The sequence below is a fragment of the Tympanuchus pallidicinctus genome, unplaced genomic scaffold, assembly GCF_026119805.1.
Source record: "Tympanuchus pallidicinctus isolate F22 unplaced genomic scaffold, pur_lepc_1.0 scaffold6, whole genome shotgun sequence".
NCBI classification, from domain to species: domain Eukaryota; kingdom Metazoa; phylum Chordata; class Aves; order Galliformes; family Phasianidae; genus Tympanuchus; species Tympanuchus pallidicinctus.
In genome coordinates this window covers 44,131,958-44,154,600 of record NW_026294780.1, presented here as the reverse complement: position 1 = coordinate 44,154,600, position 22,643 = coordinate 44,131,958, and the positions used below count along the sequence as shown (strand labels likewise).

Genomic DNA, 22,643 nt, shown 5'->3' with positions numbered 1-22,643 from the left:
TCTCGGAATGGTAGGTTGCAGCCCAGAGAAGTGCCATAGTCATTAAGTAGAGATCCATGCATACATGGCCTGCTTCACACAGGGCAGACTGCTGGTGACTGTGACAGCCTTTCCCAGTCTCATTAGCTGTGTGCCCTCCCCTCATTCACATGGCACCAGCATTGCCAGCAGTCAGCCAGACTGCAGAATCTCCAGTGTGCGCCTACTTGGTTGCTCATTCAAAGCCATCCCGTAATTGCTTTTGGAATGGTTTCTCACACTGTTTTCATAGCTGCCAATAAAAGCTTGCCTCACTTCTCTCAAGATTCCACAAAGAATTTTACCTCTTCCCACCTCCAACTGCTAGGAGGTAAACCACTTCTTTTTTTTTCTTTTCATTTTTGCTCTTACAGCTTTCTAAATAATTCTTCATTTCACCTTCCCTGAAGAACTCAGTCCTCCAATTGAAGCCAGCTACTCCTATTTCTGGCTGGTGGTCTGCTCCTTCTGAATCCCCTGGGCTGGAGCTGGTGTCTGCTGCAGGTAGTCAGAAATCTGTCTGGAGGCTGCATGACTGTGAACCAGGTGAAACATTAAATAGCACCTTGGAGAGAAGGTGGCAAACTTGTCCAGTTAAAGGACAAGTGACCCAAACAGCCTCAGCAGGAAGAGGTGGCAGCTTCATCTTTAGCAGGCAACGGAGCGCAGTGAAGGGATGAGGGAGGTGTGGGAAGGCTTCATTATAAGTAAATTAGAACTCCTATCAGCTTCATTGGAATTCACCATGTGGGAGAGCAAAGCCTGCTGCTGTCATCACTGCCCTTGTATTTTTTTTCTGCAAGGAGAAGTAAACAACTGTAAATTTCAGTGTGGTAGAAGATTGCGTGGGTGTCCCAGTAGTGCTTGGTAAACAGGTTATAGGAGCCACAAGGAAAACTAGATTTTTTCCAAATAAACAAGTGTACCTTAATGAAGACTCAAAACTAATATGAGTCGGGGACTACCCCAGTAGTCTCATTATCTCTAATTGGATGTTTTCTCTCATGAAGTAGCCAGTGTTAGCTTTTAGCTTGGTGAGGGAAAAGATCTCGTATTGTTCCCCAGTTTTCCCTCATTCCTGGGAACACGTGGCAGGATGGTGAATATCTCCAGCAGCCAAGCTGTCAAACAAGCTTTCCCTTTTCAGAAGAGATTTTTTCCCAACACTATCCAGGCCAGTTTTGATTCTGTCTCCCACTCAACACCTCCCACTCCTGAGGCAGAGCTGGTCCCAAGAAGCCCTCTGGCAGACTGAAAGCCCTGACTGCTTTCTGCCTGGGTGACTTCCTGTCTCCAGGGCTCTGTGCCTACATTTACACCAGCAGAAATCAGCACAACTCAGGTTTAATATAGCTCAAAGCAGACATAATTTTGTGCTGGAACAGTCTGGAATGGCTTACCAAACTATGGTTTTGGCCGTATGTACCAATGTTTCACACTCCTCCTACAAAAAATAAGCTTTGGCTCACAATGCTATCTATTTTTACCCTGTATTTAGCCTGTTTTAGAATTACACTGGCTAAGCAAAACCACTTTTTTTCTTCTCCCATCTCATCAGTCTACAATCTCTATCCAACAGAAGTGAGCAGGGAAGTAAAGATTTCTTTTAAAATAGCAATAAGAAATTGACGGTGTAACAGAGGCATTAAAGATATTAATGATGTAAACAGCTTGACAAATAAGGGATGATTATTCTCTTCTCCACAGGCCAAAGTACAGCGGTGGCGTCCTCCCAAACAATGCTCAAGAAGTTTAATTTCTATTTTAGGTGATATTTGACAGAAAGGATTTTATTTTTACATTATCTAAGGGAAGTGGATATGAGGGTTTGTTCTGTCCTTGCTCTCCTTGATTGCCCTGCTGCCTTTTTATTGTACTGTTTTATTACATACGGTCAGACACCTGAGAGCCCTCAGGAGTTCTGTGTCTAATGTCATCAATATTTTCCACTTTTATTTTAAGGTGTGGTACACCAAACACCACTTGAACAATTGATGCTTAGCGTCTGTAACGTATAAATAAGAAAACTGCTGAAGAGCACTGTGACCTGGAAAAGTTGCAGACTGAAATTGAAACGTATATCTGCTTTGGGTTCTTCTGCAGCTCTCTAAAGTCCAGCTTCTAAATTACAGTGACCCTCTAGTTCACGTACAGTGGGGTAATAACAGCAGAGGTTAAGAAATACCAGCAGTATCCTGGGAGAAAAGTATTTGCATCAGAGGAATGATAGGCTGAAATTTCACTTGAATGTGCATAAGGGATGCATCCCTCTTTCCTTCCCCTGGCCACATCTGCCCTTGTGTCTAGTGAGCAAGCAATGGCTGCAGTGAAGCCAATTACTTCAGCAAGCTCATCTGACACAAGGCAAGTGAACCAGCAGAAATGAAACTTTTCTGTTGGATTTGTTTGCTCACCTGATTCATTGTGTGCTCTCAGTTATGTAAAGAGGAATGAGATAGAGTGCATGGCCAAGGAGAGATGGGGGAGGCTGCTCTTTTCAGCATTAGCTCACAGCCATACCAAATTGCTTGAAACACAAAATCATGCACTGAGGGCATGGTTTCACTAGATGAAGTTGGGTGACATAATATTTACAGGAACATCTTCCTCCTGCTCCTGACTATGTGCCCAAGAGCAGGTTTCACTCTCTAACTCAGAAGAAAAAATATTCACCATGACCATCACCAAAATTAGTTTTTGGTCTTGTTATTGAGTTGAAGAAGCTCGTGGAAGCATACAACAAACACAGAGAAGCATCTAAGGGAGGGTGAAAATCTACATATGAGAGATGAGTGAGCAACATTTCTGCTTCTCAGGGCTGGTGAATGATGAGATCAGCTCAGCTGGTCTTGGGTCAGCCTGGTCTAGTGGTTGGCAGCCCTGCACATAGCATGGGGGTTGAAAATAGATGATCATTGTGGTCCTTTTCAACCCAGGCCATTCTGTGATTCTATGATTCTATCAAAGTCATTTTGCTCTGCAGATCATCATTTCCCATTCTGGAAAAGAGAAGACTCAACTAAACAGGATATAAAAAAAGCTTTGCTTGTGTTAACAGCTTCTTAATAATACGCACAATATACCATTGAAAAGACTATCTGAAATCAAAGAGCTCTGACATGTCTAATAAACTCACTGTGCATGGAAAGCTATCTTCATGGCCACACAATCAAAATCTTCTCAGACTACTGAGGAAAAATAGGGAACGATGCTTAGCTATTTGGGAAATGCATCAGGCTTTAAAGGAGCAGATCTGGCTCAATACCAACACAACTACGAAAAAAAGTTTACTCAGGGGAAAGAAATCCAAAAGCTCTGAAGAACTGAGGAAACAGAGGAACCTACACTGGGGAAACAGATGCTCTGTTGTTTCTTGTGGCTGTTTCAGAAGTCTATTCAGCAAATCGTCCACTTAGTGTTAAACAAGTGGGCCATGGGGCAAGTTTAGGGTGCAAGCCCATTTAACCCAGCCTTCCCCTTTGTCCAGAAGGAGATGACCCCTTTGCCAAAGTCTGAATGACTCTCTCTGTTTTAACACAGGCAGGCATTTCTCAATGCCTCTGGCCTCAGCCTGTCCTCCCATGTAGAGGCAGGATCTCAAGTTCAGCCTTTGCCTGGGAACCTGCACTTCACATCCTCTACTGCATCCCAGAGCAAGGAGAGGGAAAGGATCAGACACCAGAAAAAAAGCAAGATGAACGTGCTGCCTAGAGGAGGGTCAGCAGCATGGGAAGCGAGGGGGGGAGGGTGGCTGCTCCAGAGAAAGCCTGGTGGCACTGGCCTGGCTCATAGATGTACTGTTATCAAAAGGGATGGAGGTAACTGGCTCCTGGATGCAAGGAGGGAAAGATAGCTTGCAGGAACCTCCTATGCCCTTGGCCTGTCAAGTTCGGGCATCCAATTAATGCTGTAAGTTTTAACTCTAGCATCATGGCCCTGAAATGTGTTAGAAATACATCAGGTCTAAATAATTCAGATGTCAAAATGAATGTGAGGAAGAAAATGATTTAGCAGAAGGATTGCTTTATTTTCTGAAGTTGTTGTTTTCTTTCTGTTCATGCACCCATACTGACACTCTAACAAATCAGTGAAGTGGATGCACAACCAGACAGCATCGCTGATTACATCTTTCCCTGAACAAAAACAGTGAAATACTAGGGAACAAAAAAAGAGCAAGAAAAAGTTATTTAAAGAGTAGAACTATTTGATGAGATTTTATCCGCTATGTAGCTTAAAGAGAATTCCCAAACTATCTACAATCAGGACTCTGAGGGTTGTTGTACATTGCAAATGAATTTTAAATAACTCTTGTTGGCAGTTATCTTCATCTCAGCGTTGCCAAATCTCACTACTTCATCATGAATCTCATAACGCTGAATTGTTTATTTAAACCACAATTCAAAGAATCATTGATTAATGAGTTTCTTGCCTTTCATTTTTTTTAATAAGTGTAAATTTTTCAGGGACGTGTTTATTACAGAAGGTAAAAAAGATAATCAGCGTAAGTACCAGAACAGCCAGAGACGTTATCATTCATCTGAAGCTTTCTCTAATGAAGAGAGAAGTGAATCACAGCTTGCTGGCAGGTTCTGCAGCTGCCTGCCGGCAAGAGAAGAATGTGGAGGTTGAGGACACCCTGCCTTCTGCCTAAGTCCTCACCCCAGCCATAAACCCCGACCCTAGGTTTGTTTTCACTCCTCATCTGCCTCCACCTTCTGTCCTGATCTCTTCATATTACCAAAAGTTTCATGAATGTAAAAAATTCCACTGGCTTCACTCTGGCTTCCTTTGTGACCCCACCCGGAGCTAGAGGCCTGTTTACAGAACCACCCAAATTACAGCAACACTTAAAAAAAAACCCAAAAACATAACCCAAAATCTCAGTATTTTTTAATTCTAGCTCAACTGCTGGCAGGACAAAGAGCGGGACTTGCATGTTAGCTGCCCCATCATCACAGGCAGACCTCTGTAATAAAGCAGAGCTGCTGTCAGCTGCCACCGGCAAGCCTGCATGCCTTGCCTTGGCACATTGGGCTGCTTGTGTTTCCTTGATAGCTATGAGGTCCTGGTGCTTGCGGGACACGAAGCGTAGGTGAGAGGTGATCCTGGCTCCGTGCCACTAACAGGTTGGACTGCTGTCACATTTTCAGCTTCGCTCTTAACTTTCTTCAGCCACTTTCCTGGCTGATAAGTGATAATAAATCACTTACCTGATAAAGCCACCTCAAGGATTTTCAGACATCAGCGCCCTCAGACACTGAGTACAAACTGATGTGATTCAGTCATTTGCCCTTTCTTCATCATTTGTTTTCTAGATCGTTAGAGTAGGTCTGAATCCTATTTAGAGGTTCTTTTAAGGAAATCCAGGAATATGAAATGCACTCAAAACCAGCAATGAGCTGATTGCAGTGATGCGGGGATTGGCTTCCTCTCCCAGCGATGAGAGGGAATGTTGCAGCAGAGGAGGTTCAGGGTGGGTGTTAGGAAACGTTTCTGCTCAGAACGACTGGTGAGGCATTGGAACAGGCTGCCAGGGACGTGTGCAGGCATCGTCCCTCAAGAACCGTGCGGATGTGGCACTGAGGGACGTGGTCAGCGGGCACGGTGGCATGGGCTGATGGTTGGACTGGATGAACTTAAGTCTCCAACTGTAACGATTCTACGGTTCTAAGCACAGTTCCGCGTGTAACGAACCAGCTCCAGGAGAGGGCGTTCACAAGCTCACATCCAGCCCCACCGGGGAGAAACGTAACCTCCACCCCCCGACACTGCAGCTCCCCGCGCCCCACCCTCAGGGCGGCCGTTACCCCTCCGCCGCTTCCCGCCTCCTGCCCGGCGGATCGCAGCACGCATGCGCTCTCGGTCGTTGCCCCTCGGCCGCTGGAGGCGCTGTCTGGCGCCCGTGCGGGGCTGGATGAGGCGGGGGCGGGTCCGCGAGCGTGATGGCGGCTGCGGCAGCGGCCGGGGGAGGTGGGGAGCGGAGCAGCACCCGGGAACGGCTGCTGGCGGCGCTGGAGGATCTCGAACTCCTGGCCAGGTAGTCGATGGGATGGCCGCCGCTCGGTACCGAGCCGTCGGCGGGGACGTCGAGCGAGGGCCCGGGGATTGGGGCCGAGAGGAGAACGGCGGCCTGGGGCCGAGCGCGCGCGTGGGGTGCAGCCGCCCGCAGGCTGAGGGTGGGGAGCCCGGCTGCAGCGGGGGGCTGCGAGAGCTGCGGCGGTGCTTCTTGTGCTCGGAGCTTTGTTCCTCGCTGCCCGCTGTGCCGGCTGCTATCTGTGCTGTCTGTCTCCCGAACGGCTCGTGGGCCTCGTATTACTCACTGCCAACCTGCCGTGTGGCTCACTGACTGCCACAGGTAGGGCACAGAAAACAAGCGCAGCTGTTGCTCTTCCCGTGTCCGTTTAGATTTTAGGTGGTTTCTTTTTTTTTTTTTCTTCTTATTTTTCCTTTTCATTTTGGATCTAATAGTCTACCATTAGAGGTAACGGCCTCAAGTTGTTCCAGAGGAGGTTCAGATTGAATATTAGGAAGAATTTCTTCCCAGAAACAGTGGTGATGCATTGGAACAGGCTGCCCAGGGAGGTGGTGGAGTCACCCATCCCTGCATTTGTTCAGGAACTGTGTGGATGCGACACTGAGGGACATGGTTAGTGGGCATGGTGGGAATGGACTGATGGTTGGACTGGATATACTTACAGGTCTTTTCCCGGACCAGGACCTGGTGTCCTGATAGACGACAGGTTGGCCATGAGCCAGCAGTGTGCCCTTGTGACCAAAAAGGCCAGTGGCATTCTGGGGTGCATTAAAATGAGCGTGGCCAGCTGGTCAGAGGGAGGTGATCCTCCTCCTCTACTCTGCCCTAGTAAGACCTCATCTGGAGCACTGTGTCCAGTTCTGGACTCTCCAGCACAAAAAAGACAGGGATCTCTTGGAAAGAGTCCAGCGGAGGGCCACGAAGATGGTGAAGGGCCTGGAGCATCTCTCTTATGAAGAAAGGCTGAGTGAACTGGGTCTGTTTGGCCTTGAGAAAAGAAGACTGAGAGGGGACCTGATCCTGGTCTACAAATATCTAAGGTGGGGGGTGTAGAGTGGTGAGACCAGACTGTTTTCAGCAGTGTGTGGAGACAGGACAAGGGGAAACGGCTGGAAACCGCAGCATAGGAAGTTCCACACAAATGTGTGCAAGAACTTCTTTACAGTGAGGTGACGGAGCACTGGAACAGGCTGCCCAGGGAGGTGGTGGAGTCTCCTTCTCTGGAGATGTTCAAGACCCTCCTGGACACCTGCTTGTGCAACCTGGTGTAGGGAACCTGCTCTGGCAGAGGGGTTGGACTCGATGATCTCTGGAGGTCCCTTCCAGCCCCTACAATTCTGTGATTCTACAATAGTGAACCCAAAGCATGTCAGCAATATGTTAGTGATCAGCAGTACCATGGAGCTGGGCCTTTCATGATCAATGTAACTGGCTTGGGTGGTAGGGGACACGTGGTCTGTAACATGTCTAACCTGTGTCCCTTGTGCTAACACAGGGCCAAATTACAGCCCTCCCCAACATGAGTCTCAGTGGTGTTAGCTGACCTACTTACAGCAGATAGTTTGCTAGTGATCAGTGTTGGTCAGGTATGGCAATATTTCAGTAATAGCAAGTTTCAGTATTCACTAATAGCTTTGAATTATTTTAGTCACAGAAAATGTTATTAAGGTTGGAAAGAACTCTAGGATTGACATGCGAAATCAAACTCTGTAGCCCAAGTAAGATTGCAAAGCAGGTATGATTTACTCAGTGCTGCACAGACACCGGGTGCAGGGGGGATAGATCCACCTAACTTGCACACCAAGAAAAGAAAAATTGTCAAGAAAAATTGTGCTACAGATATAGGCCAAACTAATACATAATCAGTAGTTTTCCTGGAATTTGGATACATATTCATTATACCCCTGAGAGTTCATTAGCATGCAGACCCTCCCCTCTTGTGCATGCATAGTAGGTCGTGGGATGAAGGTTTGTTGTCAGAAACCTTCGCAAGGAATGCCTTTCTCGCTGTAAACTGCTGGCATTTGGGGGGGCATCCTCCCAGCCTTGTTTCTTCTTGCCCTCTGGACATCTAATCACCTCCCTGCCGAATGTCCTCGGGCTGTTCTCAAACCTTATCAGTATGGCCTTCATCCCCCTCACTGTCGCAGACCCGGTGTCTGCCATCCCTTATTTTCTAACAAGCTCTACATTCTTGCTTCTGTAAACTATAATTATTCCCCTTCACCCCCCTTATTCTCAGTCACTGTGAAGCCTTCTTGCCTTTTACTTTCACTTATGGGGCTCATCTCACCATTCAGGATCATCTAGTCCAACCATCACCCCATCCCTACCATACCCACTAACCACGTTGCTCAGTGCCACAGCTGTATGTTTCTTGAGCACCTTCAGGGATGGTGACTTCATTGCTCCCATGTTTCAAGATGCTGTTTATAGCTTTACTGATCAGGGGCTTTTTCAAGCTTTTAGAAAAGAACCTGTTGTTGTTCTAAGGTTCTGGCTCCACTACTGTATTAGTGGACGTCTCTCTTGAGCAGCTTGCACCAGACTAAAGAGCGTGCCAGTACCATTCCAAGGACCCTACTTTGGATAAGTGGTTACTCATGTGCAGCACTGAACTTACGTTAATAGCCTGAAAAACCAAATGTGTTTGCCAAATTTATAGAAAAAAAAAAAAAAAAAAAAGATATGGCCTTTTTGCAGCACGGTCTTATTTAGGGAGTTTCATTTGAGGTTCTTGATGGCTCTACGTGATGGTGAAAAACTAAATGTGTACTTGGAAGCAAGATCAAGAGGTTTGTTGGAGAAGCTCTTCTAACCTACCCCCAGAATATTAGTTTTTCAGTATTCATGTGTGTTCAGTGCACAGCTGATACACCATTGTGAAAATACTTGCTTTTATAGAAGTGGTCTTACAACAAACTCCAGGTATGTGAACACATAGACTTAATTGCTGTAAACTGAGTGTGAAATTTGCTCTGTAGTAAATAAAAAGAAAAATTAAAAAAAAATGGAGCAATAGAGAACAAAAATAATGTAGTCAATTCGACTTTCATCCTCTCGTGGAAGAAAGGTGGTTAGAAACAGGATACAAATGCATTTAATTGTGCTGTTTTCTCTCAGTTTCAGCTTGTGCCTAATGTAGTTGGACAAGAACTTAGCTCTTTTTAAGTACAAATACACATGAGCACTTCATGAGCTCAAAGAACTAAAATGAAATCATGTTACAGTCATGAAGCTATTTACAGAATTGTAGTTGTGAAATCCCTGTCAACACTATTACATAAAACTGTAAAATACTCGAGTACATGAATGCTTTAATGATATAAACACTCAGTTGGGGAAGATTTGATGTGATTTACAAATAATAGCTTAGAAAGTTGCATAAATAGTGTTTTCCTTTCAGGGAACTAATTGAAATTTTGGCAATTTCAAGAAACCAGAAGCTTCCACAACCAGGAGAAGAGAGCCAGGTAAACTGACTTTCTTAGTTGTCATTCTTTGTGCAGATAAACATTACGTCTTCTTATTTTCTCCCTTTGTACTTGGAATAATGATGATGGTGAAGCTTTGGCATCACTGAAAAAGCATTCTTGGTTTCATGTTTTTGATTGCTTGTTCCTTGGTTTCTTGTTTCATAGGCTGTTTCTGCAAGCTGAGCAAGAATTAATACTCTTGTGGGTATCAGTTGCTTTTTGCAGTGTGATGCTACTTGCAGTGTGTTGTTACTTGAGCTAATTAAAAGTTCTACAAAACTTTTGCCCAACAGATCCTGGAGCTGCTGATTCAGAGAGATGGAGAGTTTCAAGAGCTAATGAAGTTGGCAGTTGATCAGGGGAAAATCCATCATGAAATGCAGCTTTTAGAAAAGGTAGTAGAAAAGAGAGATAATGACATTCAGCAGCTGCAGAAGCAACTGAAAGAAGCAGAGCACATACTGGTAAGTTCACGAGGATATCTTTGCTTCTGAGCATCTGCTAGCAGGGGGAACAGCGAGTCATTTTGGAGAAAGCTTTGTGTCAGGGAGGATTTAAATGTTTAAAACTTTGTGAGAGCTTTAGAGTTGGTTGATTTGTTGTCCTTTTTTTTTTTTTTTTTTTTCCCCCAGTAACACTACTTCTTTATTATGGCACCCAGTTATGGCATCAATACTTTGTATTGATAATTTTCTTCAAAATCTACTTTGTTTCTGTGTATTTTGAAGAGTCCCCTGAACAGTTTCTCTCTTAAAATGCAGTTACAGGCAAGGGTTTCTTCACAGAGGACTTAAGACAGAAGTATACAAATGAAGGATGTACTGAAGTTTTGGCTTAGTGTTGTTTCTTTTCTTCCCACAATTAGGCCACAGCTGTTTATCAAGCAAAGGAAAAACTGAAATCAATTGAAAAGGCAAGGAAAGGTGAGTTATCCATGATTGTACGTAATATACAAACAGTTGTAAAGAATGTTGCAAGTGAACTCAAGTTAGTAATTTCTTCTTAAGGTTGTCATCACAGATTTCAGATGCTTTGCGTGTAAACAGATTTTGACTTCGTTATGAATTTGTCAACCATTTCAACAGCAGAAAGATGGAGCATGTGGGGATTTTTCTTTTCTTTTTTTTTTTTTTTTTTTTAGGAATAACTTTTTTTTCTTTTGTGGCAGACATGTCTTTAGTATTAGACTTGAATTCAAGTTTCTGGATGCTCTTCTTGGACCAGAAACAGTCTTATCTGGTTACCTAAATGTCTCACAAAAGCAGATCACTTCAGTGTGACTACCTGGAAGAGTTTTTGTGTGCATGTATATTATAGCATTGTTTATAAAAGACTTAGCTGGTGATACTTGTTTGCATTTGTATCAAATGCTGCTATGCTGTGGCAATTGCCAAGCTAAACTTGATTTTTTCACTTCTTTTATTTTTTGGTAGGTGGTATTTTTAAGTCATTTATAGTATTTTTTGCCATACTTCCTTCTAAACAAATCAAGAAATTTCATAATGATTCTAGTAACTCTAATACAGGTATTTATTGGAGGAAGGGCTACTGCAGGTACCTGGTAGGTGATACAGTTACAAAAAAGGAAGATTGTAATTACTGCCAAAGTTCTGTAGTAAAAGTGCTGAAGTTTTCTTAAAAAAATATGCTTGTCAGGTGCACTGTGGAAGATGCTGGTTTGTGTTTCTTCAAAAGGTTAAAGAGCTGTTAACACTGAAGGCATACTGAACTTGTGGCTGTAAAGTGAGTTCACTGTGATGCTTGTTCTGTATCGTCCAAGCAGTCTGTGAGCAGTCACTGCACTTGAAGCATGCTCTTGGTGTTTGACAGAATGACATTCCTCATGTTTTCAGGTTGAAAAACAGTCCAATCAAATGATGCAATCTCTTAAATATGGTAACTTTTCTTCCTTCTTTCAGGTGCCATTTCATCTGAAGAAATAATTAAATATGCCCACAGGATCAGTGCTAGTAATGCTGTTTGTGCCCCTCTGACGTGGGTACCAGGTAAATATCATGTTTATGACTATTCTTATGACTGCTCTTTTTCTTGAATAAAAAAGCACAGCCAGTATCTGGTTTTAAAATGGTTTCACATAATGAAGCATAGTTTGGTTTATTAAAGATATGTAATGTTTATAGCTGTTACATCTAGCATTTCCAAGAAAACTTCATGTGCACCTGCAGAACTCTATGAAACTGCAGACCTCTGTTAACTGATTGGTCTTCTCTCATTAGTTTACTTTTCTTGTTCCTGAATATTGATCCCAATTAAAAAGCAGAAGTGTGATGAAGACTTCTGTGTGTTTGTGTCCCTTCACTGCACATATTACATAGGATCTATGTACATAGGATTTTAATAACCTATGATTTTGGTAACAATGAAAGCCCTAGATCTGACTCCATTGATTGTGTTATGATTGTTTTGGGAGCTATCTTTCTTATCCAAAATTAAAATGGAGGATTTTGTTTTTTTTCTCCAGTACTTGTCATAGAATGATTTGGGTTGTAAGGGACCTTAAAAGCCATCCAGTTTCAACCCCTCTGCAGGGACAGCTTCCACTATACAAGGTTGCCCAAAGCCCCATCAGACCCAACCTTCAGCACTTCCAAGGATGGGGCTTCTACAGCCTCTCTGGGCAACCTATTCCATTGCCTCACCACCTTCATAGTGAGAAATGTCTTGCTTATATCTAATGTAAATCTACTTTTATGTCTAATTCGGTTTATATCTAATCCCAGTCTATCACTACATGCCCTTGTAAAAAGGCTCACTCTCCATCTTTTTTATAAGCCCTCCTTAAGTATTGAAAGCTTGTAATTAGGTCTCCCCAGAGCCTCTCTTGAGTCTAAACAACCTCCCCTGTCTCAGCCCCTCTTCATAGGAGAGATGCTCCAGCCCCCTTACAATCCCTGTGGCTCTCCTTTACATCTGCTCCAACAGCACCTTGGCTATTTTTCTTAATGCTGAGGGCCCTAGAGCTGAACACAGTACGTAAGCTGGAGTCTCATAAGAGTAGAGAATAGAGGGAGAACCATCTCCTTCAGTCTTCTGGCCACGCTCCTTATGATGCAGCTCAGTATATGATTGGCTTTCTGGGCTGTAACCATGTGCTGGCAGCTCATGTCCAATTTTTTATCTGTGTGTATCCCCAAGTCCTTCTCCACAGGATTACTTTCAGCCCATTCATCCCCTGTCCTTATTATTTAGCTGTCAAGTAGCAGAGGGAGCAAAGATGTTCTGAACATCATACATTATCATAATGTAATTTTTATGATAAGTAGGAATGAGCAAGGAAAGTCTCCAGTTCTAATAGAATAGGGGTGATGCTCATTTTGATCCAGACAGGAAACCAGACACAGAAGAAAAAAAAAGATAATATTTCCTAATTATTATTATTATTAATAGGGGACCCACGCAGGCCATATCCTACAGATCTAGAAATGAGGAGTGGTCTCCTGGGTCAGATGAACAACCCATCCACTAATGGGGTTAATGGACACTTACCTGGGGATGCACTTGCAGCAGGCAGATTGCCAGGTAAGAGAAGTTCAACTTTTTTCTTTTTTTTTTTTAACTATTCTTATTCTTTGTATAGTCAGAGTAATCACAAACATTTCTCAGCAATGGGAAATGAGAATTAAAAGAATGAAAATTATGGCCAATGTTGTTCCCAGCAGTGAAGGACCAGTCAATAAAGTTATTCTCTGTTAACTATTTTTTATTTGTTTGTTTCATGCTAAATGATACTGCAAACACTAGAACAAAGTAAATATGAAGAAAACTCACTTAGCTACCCAACAGTTAATTTATTTTAAAATTCTGTAAGCTGATTGATATTAAATCATATGAAAAAGTGTTTCCAAAGCAAACTCTTCTTGGGAGCAACGACAATGGAATTGTGAATGCTGTATTCAGAAGAAAAGAGATTTATTGTCTTCTCCTACTCTCCTTTAAGTTCAGGACTGAAAAGATATTTGCAAGGACTGATGGAAAGGTGGTGCCTCTAGTGTAGGTCTTCTTAAAGCAAGTATAGAACTGGTATAAAGGCTGCATTGTGTCCTCACATCTGGTGGTGAGTTGGATTCATGCAACTAGCTAATGCAGTAATGTGCTCATCTGGTATTAGGGGATTGTGGCTGTAGTTCCATAAAGTCTCAGTCTACCCTCTTCCAATTTAAAGCCATTTCCCCTCATCATGTTGCTCCATGCCCTTATAAGAAGTCCCTCCCCAGCTTTCCTATAGTCTCCCCTCAGGTACTGGAAGGCTGCTATGAGCTCCCCTCAGAGCCTTCTCTTCTCCAGGCTCAGCAGCCCCAGTTCTCTCAGCCTGTCCTCGTAGAGGAGGTGCTCCAGCTCTCTCATCATCTTCATGGCCCTCCTCTGGACCTGCTCCAACAACTCCCTTTCTCTTGTGTTTGGGGCTCCAGAATGGACGCAGTATTCCAGCTGGGCTCTCATGAGAGCAGACTAGAGGGGCAGTCTGTTGGTCATGCTTTTCTTGGTGCAACTCAGGGTATTGTTGGTCTTTTTGGCTGCAAGTGTGCATTTCCAGCTCATGTTGAATCTTGCATCAATCACCACCCCCAAATCCTTTTCCTCAGGGCTGATCTCAAGCCATTCTCCGCCCAACCTCTATCTGTAGGAGTAGAGATCAGTAGGAAAGGAGCAGAAATGACATTAAGGATGCATGCTGCAGCTTTGAAGTGGGAGGTGTTTTGAGGGCAAAGAGGAAAGAGACCTAGGAAGTGTTGTGGACGGAGGAGTTCCCTTGTAGGTTCATGAGAAATACGCACTGGGGGGGCTTTGGAAGTAAGAGATGAGGAGAAATAGATTTGAGAGAAGTTGGAGGCTGCTGGGGTTGGTCTGCTGGCACACTGTGAGGCATTCCCATCTCCCACATACATCTGCTCACGGGCCTTGTTTTGTAGTGGGACTGTCTTCTCCTTTCCATTTGGTGTATCATATTTGCTCTTTGGAAAAGGATAACCAAGGTGTTTCTGCCTAGTTCAGACTAAACTTAAATCTGAATTCTTGTGTTTACCTTACTTATTCTTTTTTGATGTAATATTTTCATCTCTTTTTGCATAGTGATTGAGAGTAACCATTTTCGTAACTGGTTTTTTGTTAAGTCAGTTCATGTAGAGTTTTTCATCTTCAAAACACAGTTTGAATGTACACTGTTCTGAAATTTAATTTTTCTTTTGATGAGGGATTAAGCCACCTACATAAACAGGCCTCTGGCAGAATAGGCTTTTACAGTGATAGAAAGACTCCATCACAAGATGTTTTTGTAGCTGTCCAAAAGCCAGTAATGTCTTTTAAGATTTGCTTTAATTTTACACTGTTGTTTGAACTCCCTTATTCAGTTTGTGGACGTACAAAACTGATAGCTTGATTATGCCCCTTGTTTCCAGATGTGCTTGCTCCTCAGTATCCTTGGCAATCAAGTGATATGTCAATGAACATGCTACCTCCTAATCATAGTAATGACTTCATGTTGGAGCCTCCGGGACACAATAAAGAGAATGAAGATGATGTGGAAGTGATGTCAACAGACTCCTCAAGCAGCAGCAGTGACTCAGACTAGGTACAGGAGGGACGGTATCCCCTAGTAGACCTTTCCTGTGGTGAAGGTAGGTTGGATGCTGTTAATCACAGTCCCTTTTATTATGCTGGCAGCCCTTTGCAGGGAGAAGATACAGCCAGCTCAAAAATAAGAGTGGCTAATTTCAAACCATGAACTTAAAATTGATACATATTTTTTTCCCATTAGATGTTCAACTGAAATGACTGGGAGCTTTCTGCTGGATGAGAGATGTCAGATTTCCAGTGCTGATGTAAATGTGTGAATGTGTATGTTTGCAAGAGATGCGTGCATTTGTATACATATATATATATATATACACTATACATATTAGATGACAACGTTCCTGGGACAAAAGGTGTAAGGGGAATCCCCTTGTATGTATGCTGGTAACTTGACTCTTTTGAAGACAGTCTTTTCTATGGCACAGAAATAAGGCATAAGATTTGTAATTTTAATACCTTTTTTGTTACTGCTGAAATGCATGTTGTTATCACCTAGTGTGTTCTGAGAACAAAACCATGGCAATAAGGTGTTTAAAAAAAAAAGTTTGTAATTATTGTAATATATAATAAACCTTTGCAACTTTGCTACACTTTGCAAACATAAGTCTTAGGTTTGTTGTGTGAGTTCATTAGTCAGTGCATTTCATCTGTGTGTGTTTGATTTCTGATTAAGTTTCAGAAGTTTGTGCTCCTTTTATTGGGATGTGTAATTGCAGAACAGCCAGGGTTGGAAGGGACTTCAAGGATCACAAATCTCCAACCCCTGCCACAGCCAGGGCCTCCAACCCCCACATTTAATACAGGACCAGGCTGCCCAGGGCCCCATCCAACCTGGCCTTGAACACCTCCATGGATGGGGCATCTACAACCTCTCTGGGCAGCCTGTTCCAGCACCTCACCACTCTCTCTGTAAAGAACTTCCCCTTGACATCTAACCTAAGTCTTCCCTCCCTCAATTTAAAACCATTTCCCCTTGTCCTGCTGCTATTTACCATTGTAAAGAGTTGACTCCCCTCCTGTTTATACGCTCCCTTTAGGTACTGAAAGGCTACAGTGAGGCCACCCTGCAGCCTTCTTTTCTCCAGGCTTTTTCCCTTTGCAGTGTCAGTATTGGAAGCAGCTGAGCAGCCAGCAGCTGCAAGTCTGTTCTTTTCAGCTGAGCCTATCACGTACCCGCAACTGCAGACCCTGAAGCAGTGATGTAGAATGCCCACTTGCCAGACACCACAGATATTTTGGTCAGGTATCCCAGGGCCATGGATGCTTTGGAACATACTGCAGATTCAGCTCTTTTCAGTTCAAAAGGAGCTCACTTATTATTTAGTCTTTGTCACCTATAATTTTTTTCAGTTCTTTGAACCTGTTCATTTGTTTGCTCCAGCAATTGCATTTTTACCTCCTCTGTAAGTGTTCTTTCATCTTTCCAAAGTTATTTCTCTTGGCTTTCTTTGCTCTGTTTTGCTTAGGGAGTCATATGATGACAGCTACTCTTTTATTTTTGCAATTTGATCAGATTACTCATGCAAACTGTTACTTATACCAGTTACAGGTTTCTGCCCTGCCTTACTGTTAAGGCTACCTGAAACAGAGATCAAAGTTCTCTCAACTTTTGCATATTCTGTGCAGGAAATATCTGTTAAATCAAGAATCATTCCTCATTGTTCAGGCAGGCCTTCAGCAGTGACAGTAATGATACCATATGACCTATATATATATGAGTCCCATAGGGATACAGGAATGAAAATCACCTTTTCAGTTAGGTTCAAGCACTTTAAGGGAATATGGGCAATTTGGTTTTGTCTCAGCTATCACTTTTGGAAGTACTTTCATTTCCTAAGATTTTTTTAACCTCTGTTTCACAGTTAGAAGTAATTCTTATTCACAGGTATTTTAATCTTTATGCTAGGATCAGCTTTTTCTCTTTGGTGCCTACTCTCCAGCTGTCTTTTAAGATAAGTGCTTGCCCTTTAAGAGAGGCCAGGTGCATCTGACACCATCTCTGGATGCATTCATGGCCGGGCTGGATGTGGCTCTGGGCAGCCTGGTCTGGTGCTTGGCGTCCCTGCACGTAGCAGGGTTTGTTGAAGCCAGATGATCAGTGTGGTCCTTTTCAACCCATGCCATTCTATGGTTTTATGATTTGGATCAACATAAATTAACCATCCTAACAAATAATGTACCCCAAAGTCTTACATGGCAATATCATATGATTCACTCATTTAAATAACTGAGAAGGTGGGTGGTTATTTCCAGATATAAATAAAAAAGGAACAGAAGGCAGAGTTTTGTGAAATAACCACTTACTTTCCTGGGTTGTTTAGTGGCCTGTTAAGGGATTAAAAGGTACCCCTAAGGTACCTGTTTCATGTATTTAAGAAATACAGTTCACTTTGCTGCTCTAGTGCATAAAATCAGACTTGGCACATAAGATGCATCCTAGGTAAAGTTTCATTGCGTAAATTCTTTGAGCTATCTGTTAGGAAAGTTTTTTTCTGATTTGTATGTCAAGATGCTAGCTACTATAAGCAATTTAACATAAACTTGCAAAGGTTTAACTGTATGTTCTGTTATTCAGTTGCTTAGATGTATACAGAATGCATTTTCCTACTTAATTTTATATTTAATTTGATCCTTGTATTTCTGCTCAGTTGAAAATAAGAACTAAAAATGATTGAGCATCGAATATTGGGAGTGCTAGGGGGTGCCCTGTGTAAGAAATAGAAATGCAAGGTGCATTTAGAGCAAGTGAATTTAGAGATTGCTGATAGCTGATTGCAGTAATGCACTGTCATTTAATCAATCCACTTGGGAAGAGAATGGTAACCCTGACATATGGTGATGCTGTGTCCTCATTTCAGTAGCTGCTAGTCTACTTGCAACAGATGGACTGAATATAACCATTAAGTGTAACTGCAAACTATTGTATGCTGACTTGGGTTTTCCCATCAATGCTTAGATGCCTTCCGATATTTAAAAGACCACTAAGTTGTTTGAATTACTAAATATTTTTAATTATTCATTGAGGCAGATGGGCTGGACATCTGTCAGCTCTTTCTACAACCACTTTGTTGACAGCTGAACGGAGCAATTATTAGTAAATGTGAAGTTGCTTTTGGGAAGAAAATCTCCACTTGTGAATAGAAAAATAGGTTTCATACAAAGGTAGAGCAGTAAAGGAATTTTCATTGGCATCTTCAATTTCAAAACTGCTTTTTAACAAAATCTTTCTTCATAGAAAATCTGTCATAAGGGAAGCTGCACATAGAATTTGGAGCAGTAACTGTCTAGGAGACATCTTTGTGCCTTTTATCATCTTCCTGCTTCACATCAAAAAGAAACTCCTCCATTAAAGAATGTTGCTATGCAAAGTAGGGAAGAGCTTTAAGCTATTCAATCTCATGTAGGAATTGCCAAGTCAGTGCATAATTTCAGACAATTTTAATCTTCCGCTATTGTGCTGCTTTTATTTAAAGAAAATAAACACATCTCAGGTAATTTTCTACAATGGGTATAGTTACAAAACAAACAGATGTATTACAAAATAACCCTGTAGAGAAAAGAAAAAATAAGGCAGATATGTAATTTGTTGAAGTCACAATCTATCCCTATCCAAAAATTAATGGTTAAAATCCAGCCTGGTTTACAGTTAATATCTACAGCCCGGACAGAGCCAACTTTGGTTACAGTTGCTATAAAAATGATAAATCCATCATTTTTGTACGTATGTTCTGTGATCTCATTTGCTACCAATTCAATTATTGGGTCACCCCATGCAGAAAATTAAGATGTTAATCAAGTCATAGTAGCTGTAAAGGATGACACCTATCTGTGCTGTTTCATACTGACAGGCCTCCTAAGCCAGAAAGTGCAGCTGCCTGACACAGAGCTACACATCTATAAATGAGTTTCTTTCTTCACTGTGTTCTGTCAGCCTAGCAGAAGACTGTAGGTGCTTTGACATTCACCTCCTAGGGTTCAATAACATGGTCAGAAATGATAATCAACTGAGATCTGAAATTCTTCTGTAAACAAGTTCTACTGCAAACAGAAGGTAGGTGAAAGGGGGTGGAAAAAAGGGTCAGAGAATTTTCATTCTCTGCAGCATTCTTTTAATGTTTATAATACTGGTTTCCAAGTATAGTGTAGGAGAACATGACATTCTGTGGAAAACTGGACTTTTGTTTCATAGAGCTGCTGAAAGCATCTTAACTGGACCTATGAAACAAGGCTAAGTTTAAAGATTGGTCCAAAATCATAGACTGATAGAACGGCTTGGGTTGGAAGGGAGCTCAGAGATCATCAAGATCCAACCCCCCTTCTGTAGGCAGGGCTGCTGATCTCCACATTTAACACTAGACCAGGTTAGATGTATACTTGAAGAAAGCAGCATGATATACAAAACAACTTTATGAATAAACCAGGACCGTTGCTTAAACAAATCGTTTTCCTTTGGGCATGCTGTTACAGCTGTTTCCAAGTGAGTTTCTCATTTACTTCCACAGGGCATCTCATCTGTATAAAGATTCCCCAGATAAAACAGTATGCCTAAAGGAAAACATTAATCATTAACAGCTACAGAAGATGTTTGCAGTTGCTTGGAAGGCAGCCCTGTGTACCTCCTGGATGCACGACAACTCAAGTGAAAGCACTGCAGCACGTGACATCTTGGTAACTGCAGTTCAGACACGGGCAAAGCCAGCACCACACATCGTTTTGATTTTTGCACCACAGGTCCTTCGGGCTGTCACACCACCAGGCTTCATGCCAGCTGATGGCTCCCTGTGTACCCCTTCAGGTGATCCAGGTCTTCCGTAAAAGGGTTGTAGCCTTGTTCCCTCAGGCACCGCAGGCCCCAGAAGAGTTGCTCTGCTGGGGGAAACTCATCCCATTTAACCCACTCCCAACCTGAAAAAATAAAAAATAAACACTGTGACCGTAACACCTCTCCAAATCTGTACGGATGCTTCTCGCACAGAAGCTGCCAACGCCGTACTCGCGCTCAACGTTAAGCCGGCGTTGTTCAACGTGCAGCGCTGCATCCCCGCCCCTCCCGCCCTCACCCTCGTTCTTATCGGGCTCGCAGTTGCGCGGCTCCTCCCCCGGCTCGGCCTCGCCCTTCATGAGGACGGTGACGTAATGGTAGCGCGCGGCGGCGCACACGGCGTTGACGGCCGAAGCGAAGCGCACGTTGCGCAGGCGCAGCGCCGCCTCCTCCAGCGTCTCTCTGGCGGCGCACTCCGCCAGGCTCTCCCTGCGGGCGGACCGGGCGCGTCAGGAGGGCTGCGGTCCCGCGGCGGGCGGCCGGCTGTCCGCGCCGCCCGGGGGACCGGGGCTCCTACCCGAACTCCAGGTGGCCTCCGGGGAGCTGGTACGTGCCGGCTCCCATTGAGCCTTTCCTCTTGCCCAGCAGGACGCAGTTGGGGTGCGCGGGGCTGGTGACCACCACCCCCACGCCGATCCCGGGGCGCTGGGGCCGCGTCGCTTCGCCCATGGCAGCCGCGAGCTGTGCGCTACGGTGCCTCCGCTCCCGGGACGGCTGTGGGAGTGCGGCGGCTGCGCATGCGCGTAGCGGCGTCTCGTGGAGAGGCGTGGCCTCGCTTCAGCCGCTCTTCCCGCCCTCTGCCGGGGGGGGGAGCGCTCACAGGCTGAAGGACGTTGTGAGGCTCGTAGCAGTATTAGCACGGCAGCCTTCACTCGTGTGGAAAGCAGCGAGTTAACCACGCGAGCAAACGAAGGCTGGCTTCAAACAGGAACGTCCCACCTAGATACGGCTCCGTGCCATGGGATACAGAGTTCCAGTTGATCTACAGATCTGCTTGCAGTGGAGTGGTTCTTACTGTGTCAGCTGGTGGTTTCAGCTAGGCGAAATCACTTAGAAATCATTCAAAAGAAAACCTGCAAGCACAGTTATGCATAAATCAGGAGACGGAATGGCAATTCTTTAAGGATAAAATGGAAAAACAAATGAAAATCTGTGTTAACAAACATTTTTCCTTCATTTTTCATGTTTCTTTTAATTATAGAATGACTGGCATTGGAAAAAACTCACATGCTACAGAATCGTAGGGGTTAGAAGGGACCTCTGGAGATCCTCCAGTCCAGCTCCCTGCTAGAACAGGTGCCCTGTATCAGGTCACACAGGAAGGTGTCCACGTGGGTTTGGAGCATGACTGGAGAAGGAGGTCCCACAGCTCTCTGGACAGCCTGTTCTAGTGCTTTGTAAGTTCAAAGTAAAACACCTGACTATGTTTGTGTGGAACTTCCAATGTGCCAGTTTGTGTCCATTGCCCCTTGTCCTGTTGGTAGGAACCAAGGAAAAGAGCCTGGCCCCATCCACTTGACTACCATCCGTTAGATATTTAGCATATTAAGCACTGATAAGATTCCCTCTCAGTCTTTTCCAGTCTACCAGGTCTATCAGCCTTTCTTGTAAGGAAGATGCTCCAGGTCCTTAATCATGTTTGTAGCCCCCTGCTGGACTCTTTCTGTAAGTTCCCTGTCCTTGAACGGAGAGCCCAGACTTGGCCTCAGCACAGCAGAGTAGAGTGGGACGGTGGCTTTTCTCAATCTGCTGACCACGTCCTTTTCAATGCATCCCAGGATACCGTTGGTCTTCTTGACCACAAGGGCACACTGCTGGCTCATATATTCCATATAAATAACTACAATTTGTCAGTGGCCATGATTTTCCTTTTCACAAGCCCACTGATCACAAAAAGGATGTGAAGTATTATTCCTTTTCAGGACTTCAAAATAGTATTTTGTCCTGTTTGAAAATGTACCTTTATGCAGGTGTTTTTATTCACTTACAAAGGTCACTTGGCCAAGTTGGCTGCCTATTGATCTCTGCTTTTTGCGGGATTTGTTTTCTGATGTTGGGTTGCTGGAACTGACTCCATATGGCCTCAGATGACCCCTGATGTTGGTATGCAGAAGTGTCAGTGTGTGTGTTGGAGGCAGAGCTGCCCTTTGAAACTAGTTGTCTGTTTTTATCTGTAATGTCAGCCCACACCCTGAGTTACTGATATCAGTATGTTAAAAAAAAAAATATCTCAGGCAAAATCCCAGGCATTCTGTGATCCAAATTCATTTATTTCTGTCCATGTCTTCCAGTATAGGCGTTGTAATCTTCAGATTAAACATTGGTCAGTTATGCCATTTCTGTATTGAAAAGATGATAATGATTTTAAATTTTACCAAAGACTACTCATCATCAGCAGCAATGAAAACATTTTCTTTGTGTTAAATGTAAATCATTTTCCTGTATCTTCCATCAAACAGCATTTACAAAGAAGACTGAGGACTGCCTGCTCTCATTCAACTCATACTGTTAAATGCAAAAACCACTCGTGGTCGTTATGTTTGTTTCAATGGTAGCAGGATAACTACCTTTTCTTACAAACATATGATTTTTGGGGGAGGCTTTGGAATACATGTGTTTGCCTTTGATTCTTTCAATTTTCTTATGTTTGTGATCATTAGCAAAGGATGCAGTAAAAATAAAGCACTTCTTTTCTGACTGA

General features: G+C 43.5%; 2 protein-coding genes and 1 long non-coding RNA gene across 3 annotated transcripts; 2 read left to right on the top strand and 1 right to left on the bottom strand.

Annotated features, from left to right (window-relative positions):
- The first annotated feature begins 5,854 nt into the window (after positions 1-5,854).
- On the top strand, positions 5,855-15,724 carry MED4 (mediator complex subunit 4). Its single transcript, XM_052664612.1, is given in 9 exon segments — positions 5,855-5,947; positions 5,949-6,055; positions 9,459-9,525; positions 9,822-9,992; positions 10,394-10,451; positions 11,448-11,534; positions 12,937-13,068; positions 14,946-15,164; positions 15,305-15,724. Coding segments are annotated over 8 exon segments (873 nt in total). The 5' UTR covers positions 5,855-5,869; the 3' UTR covers positions 15,119-15,164; positions 15,305-15,724.
- Positions 15,725-18,106: 2,382 nt separating this feature from the next.
- NUDT15 (nudix hydrolase 15) lies at positions 18,107-20,714 on the bottom strand. The gene is made up of 3 exons (XM_052664625.1): positions 20,460-20,714; positions 20,181-20,371; positions 18,107-20,025 (listed from the first exon to the last, which is right to left on the bottom strand). The coding sequence occupies exons 1-3, from the start codon at positions 20,609-20,611 to the stop codon at positions 19,880-19,882; spliced, it is 489 nt and encodes a 162-aa protein (XP_052520585.1). The 5' UTR covers positions 20,612-20,714; the 3' UTR covers positions 18,107-19,879.
- Positions 20,689-22,643, top strand: LOC128071676 (uncharacterized). The gene is made up of 2 exons (XR_008201974.1): positions 20,689-21,339; positions 21,525-22,643. It is a non-coding gene; the product is annotated as an uncharacterized LOC128071676 (long non-coding RNA).

What these genes read in the sequence shown, in the direction of transcription:
- NUDT15 (XM_052664625.1), bottom strand. Translation starts at nt 20,611, where the DNA reads ATGGGCGAAGCGACGCGGCCCCAGCGCCCCGGGATCGGCGTGGGGGTG. An exon ending in GGAGGCCACCTGGAGTTCGG is followed by an intron (nt 20,372 to 20,459) that starts GTAGGAGCCCCG and finishes GTCCGCCCGCAG; the next exon opens with GGAGAGCCTGGCGGAGTGCG. An exon ending in CGAGCCCGATAAGAACGAGG is followed by an intron (nt 20,026 to 20,180) that starts GTGAGGGCGGGA and finishes TTATTTTTTCAG; the next exon opens with GTTGGGAGTGGGTTAAATGG.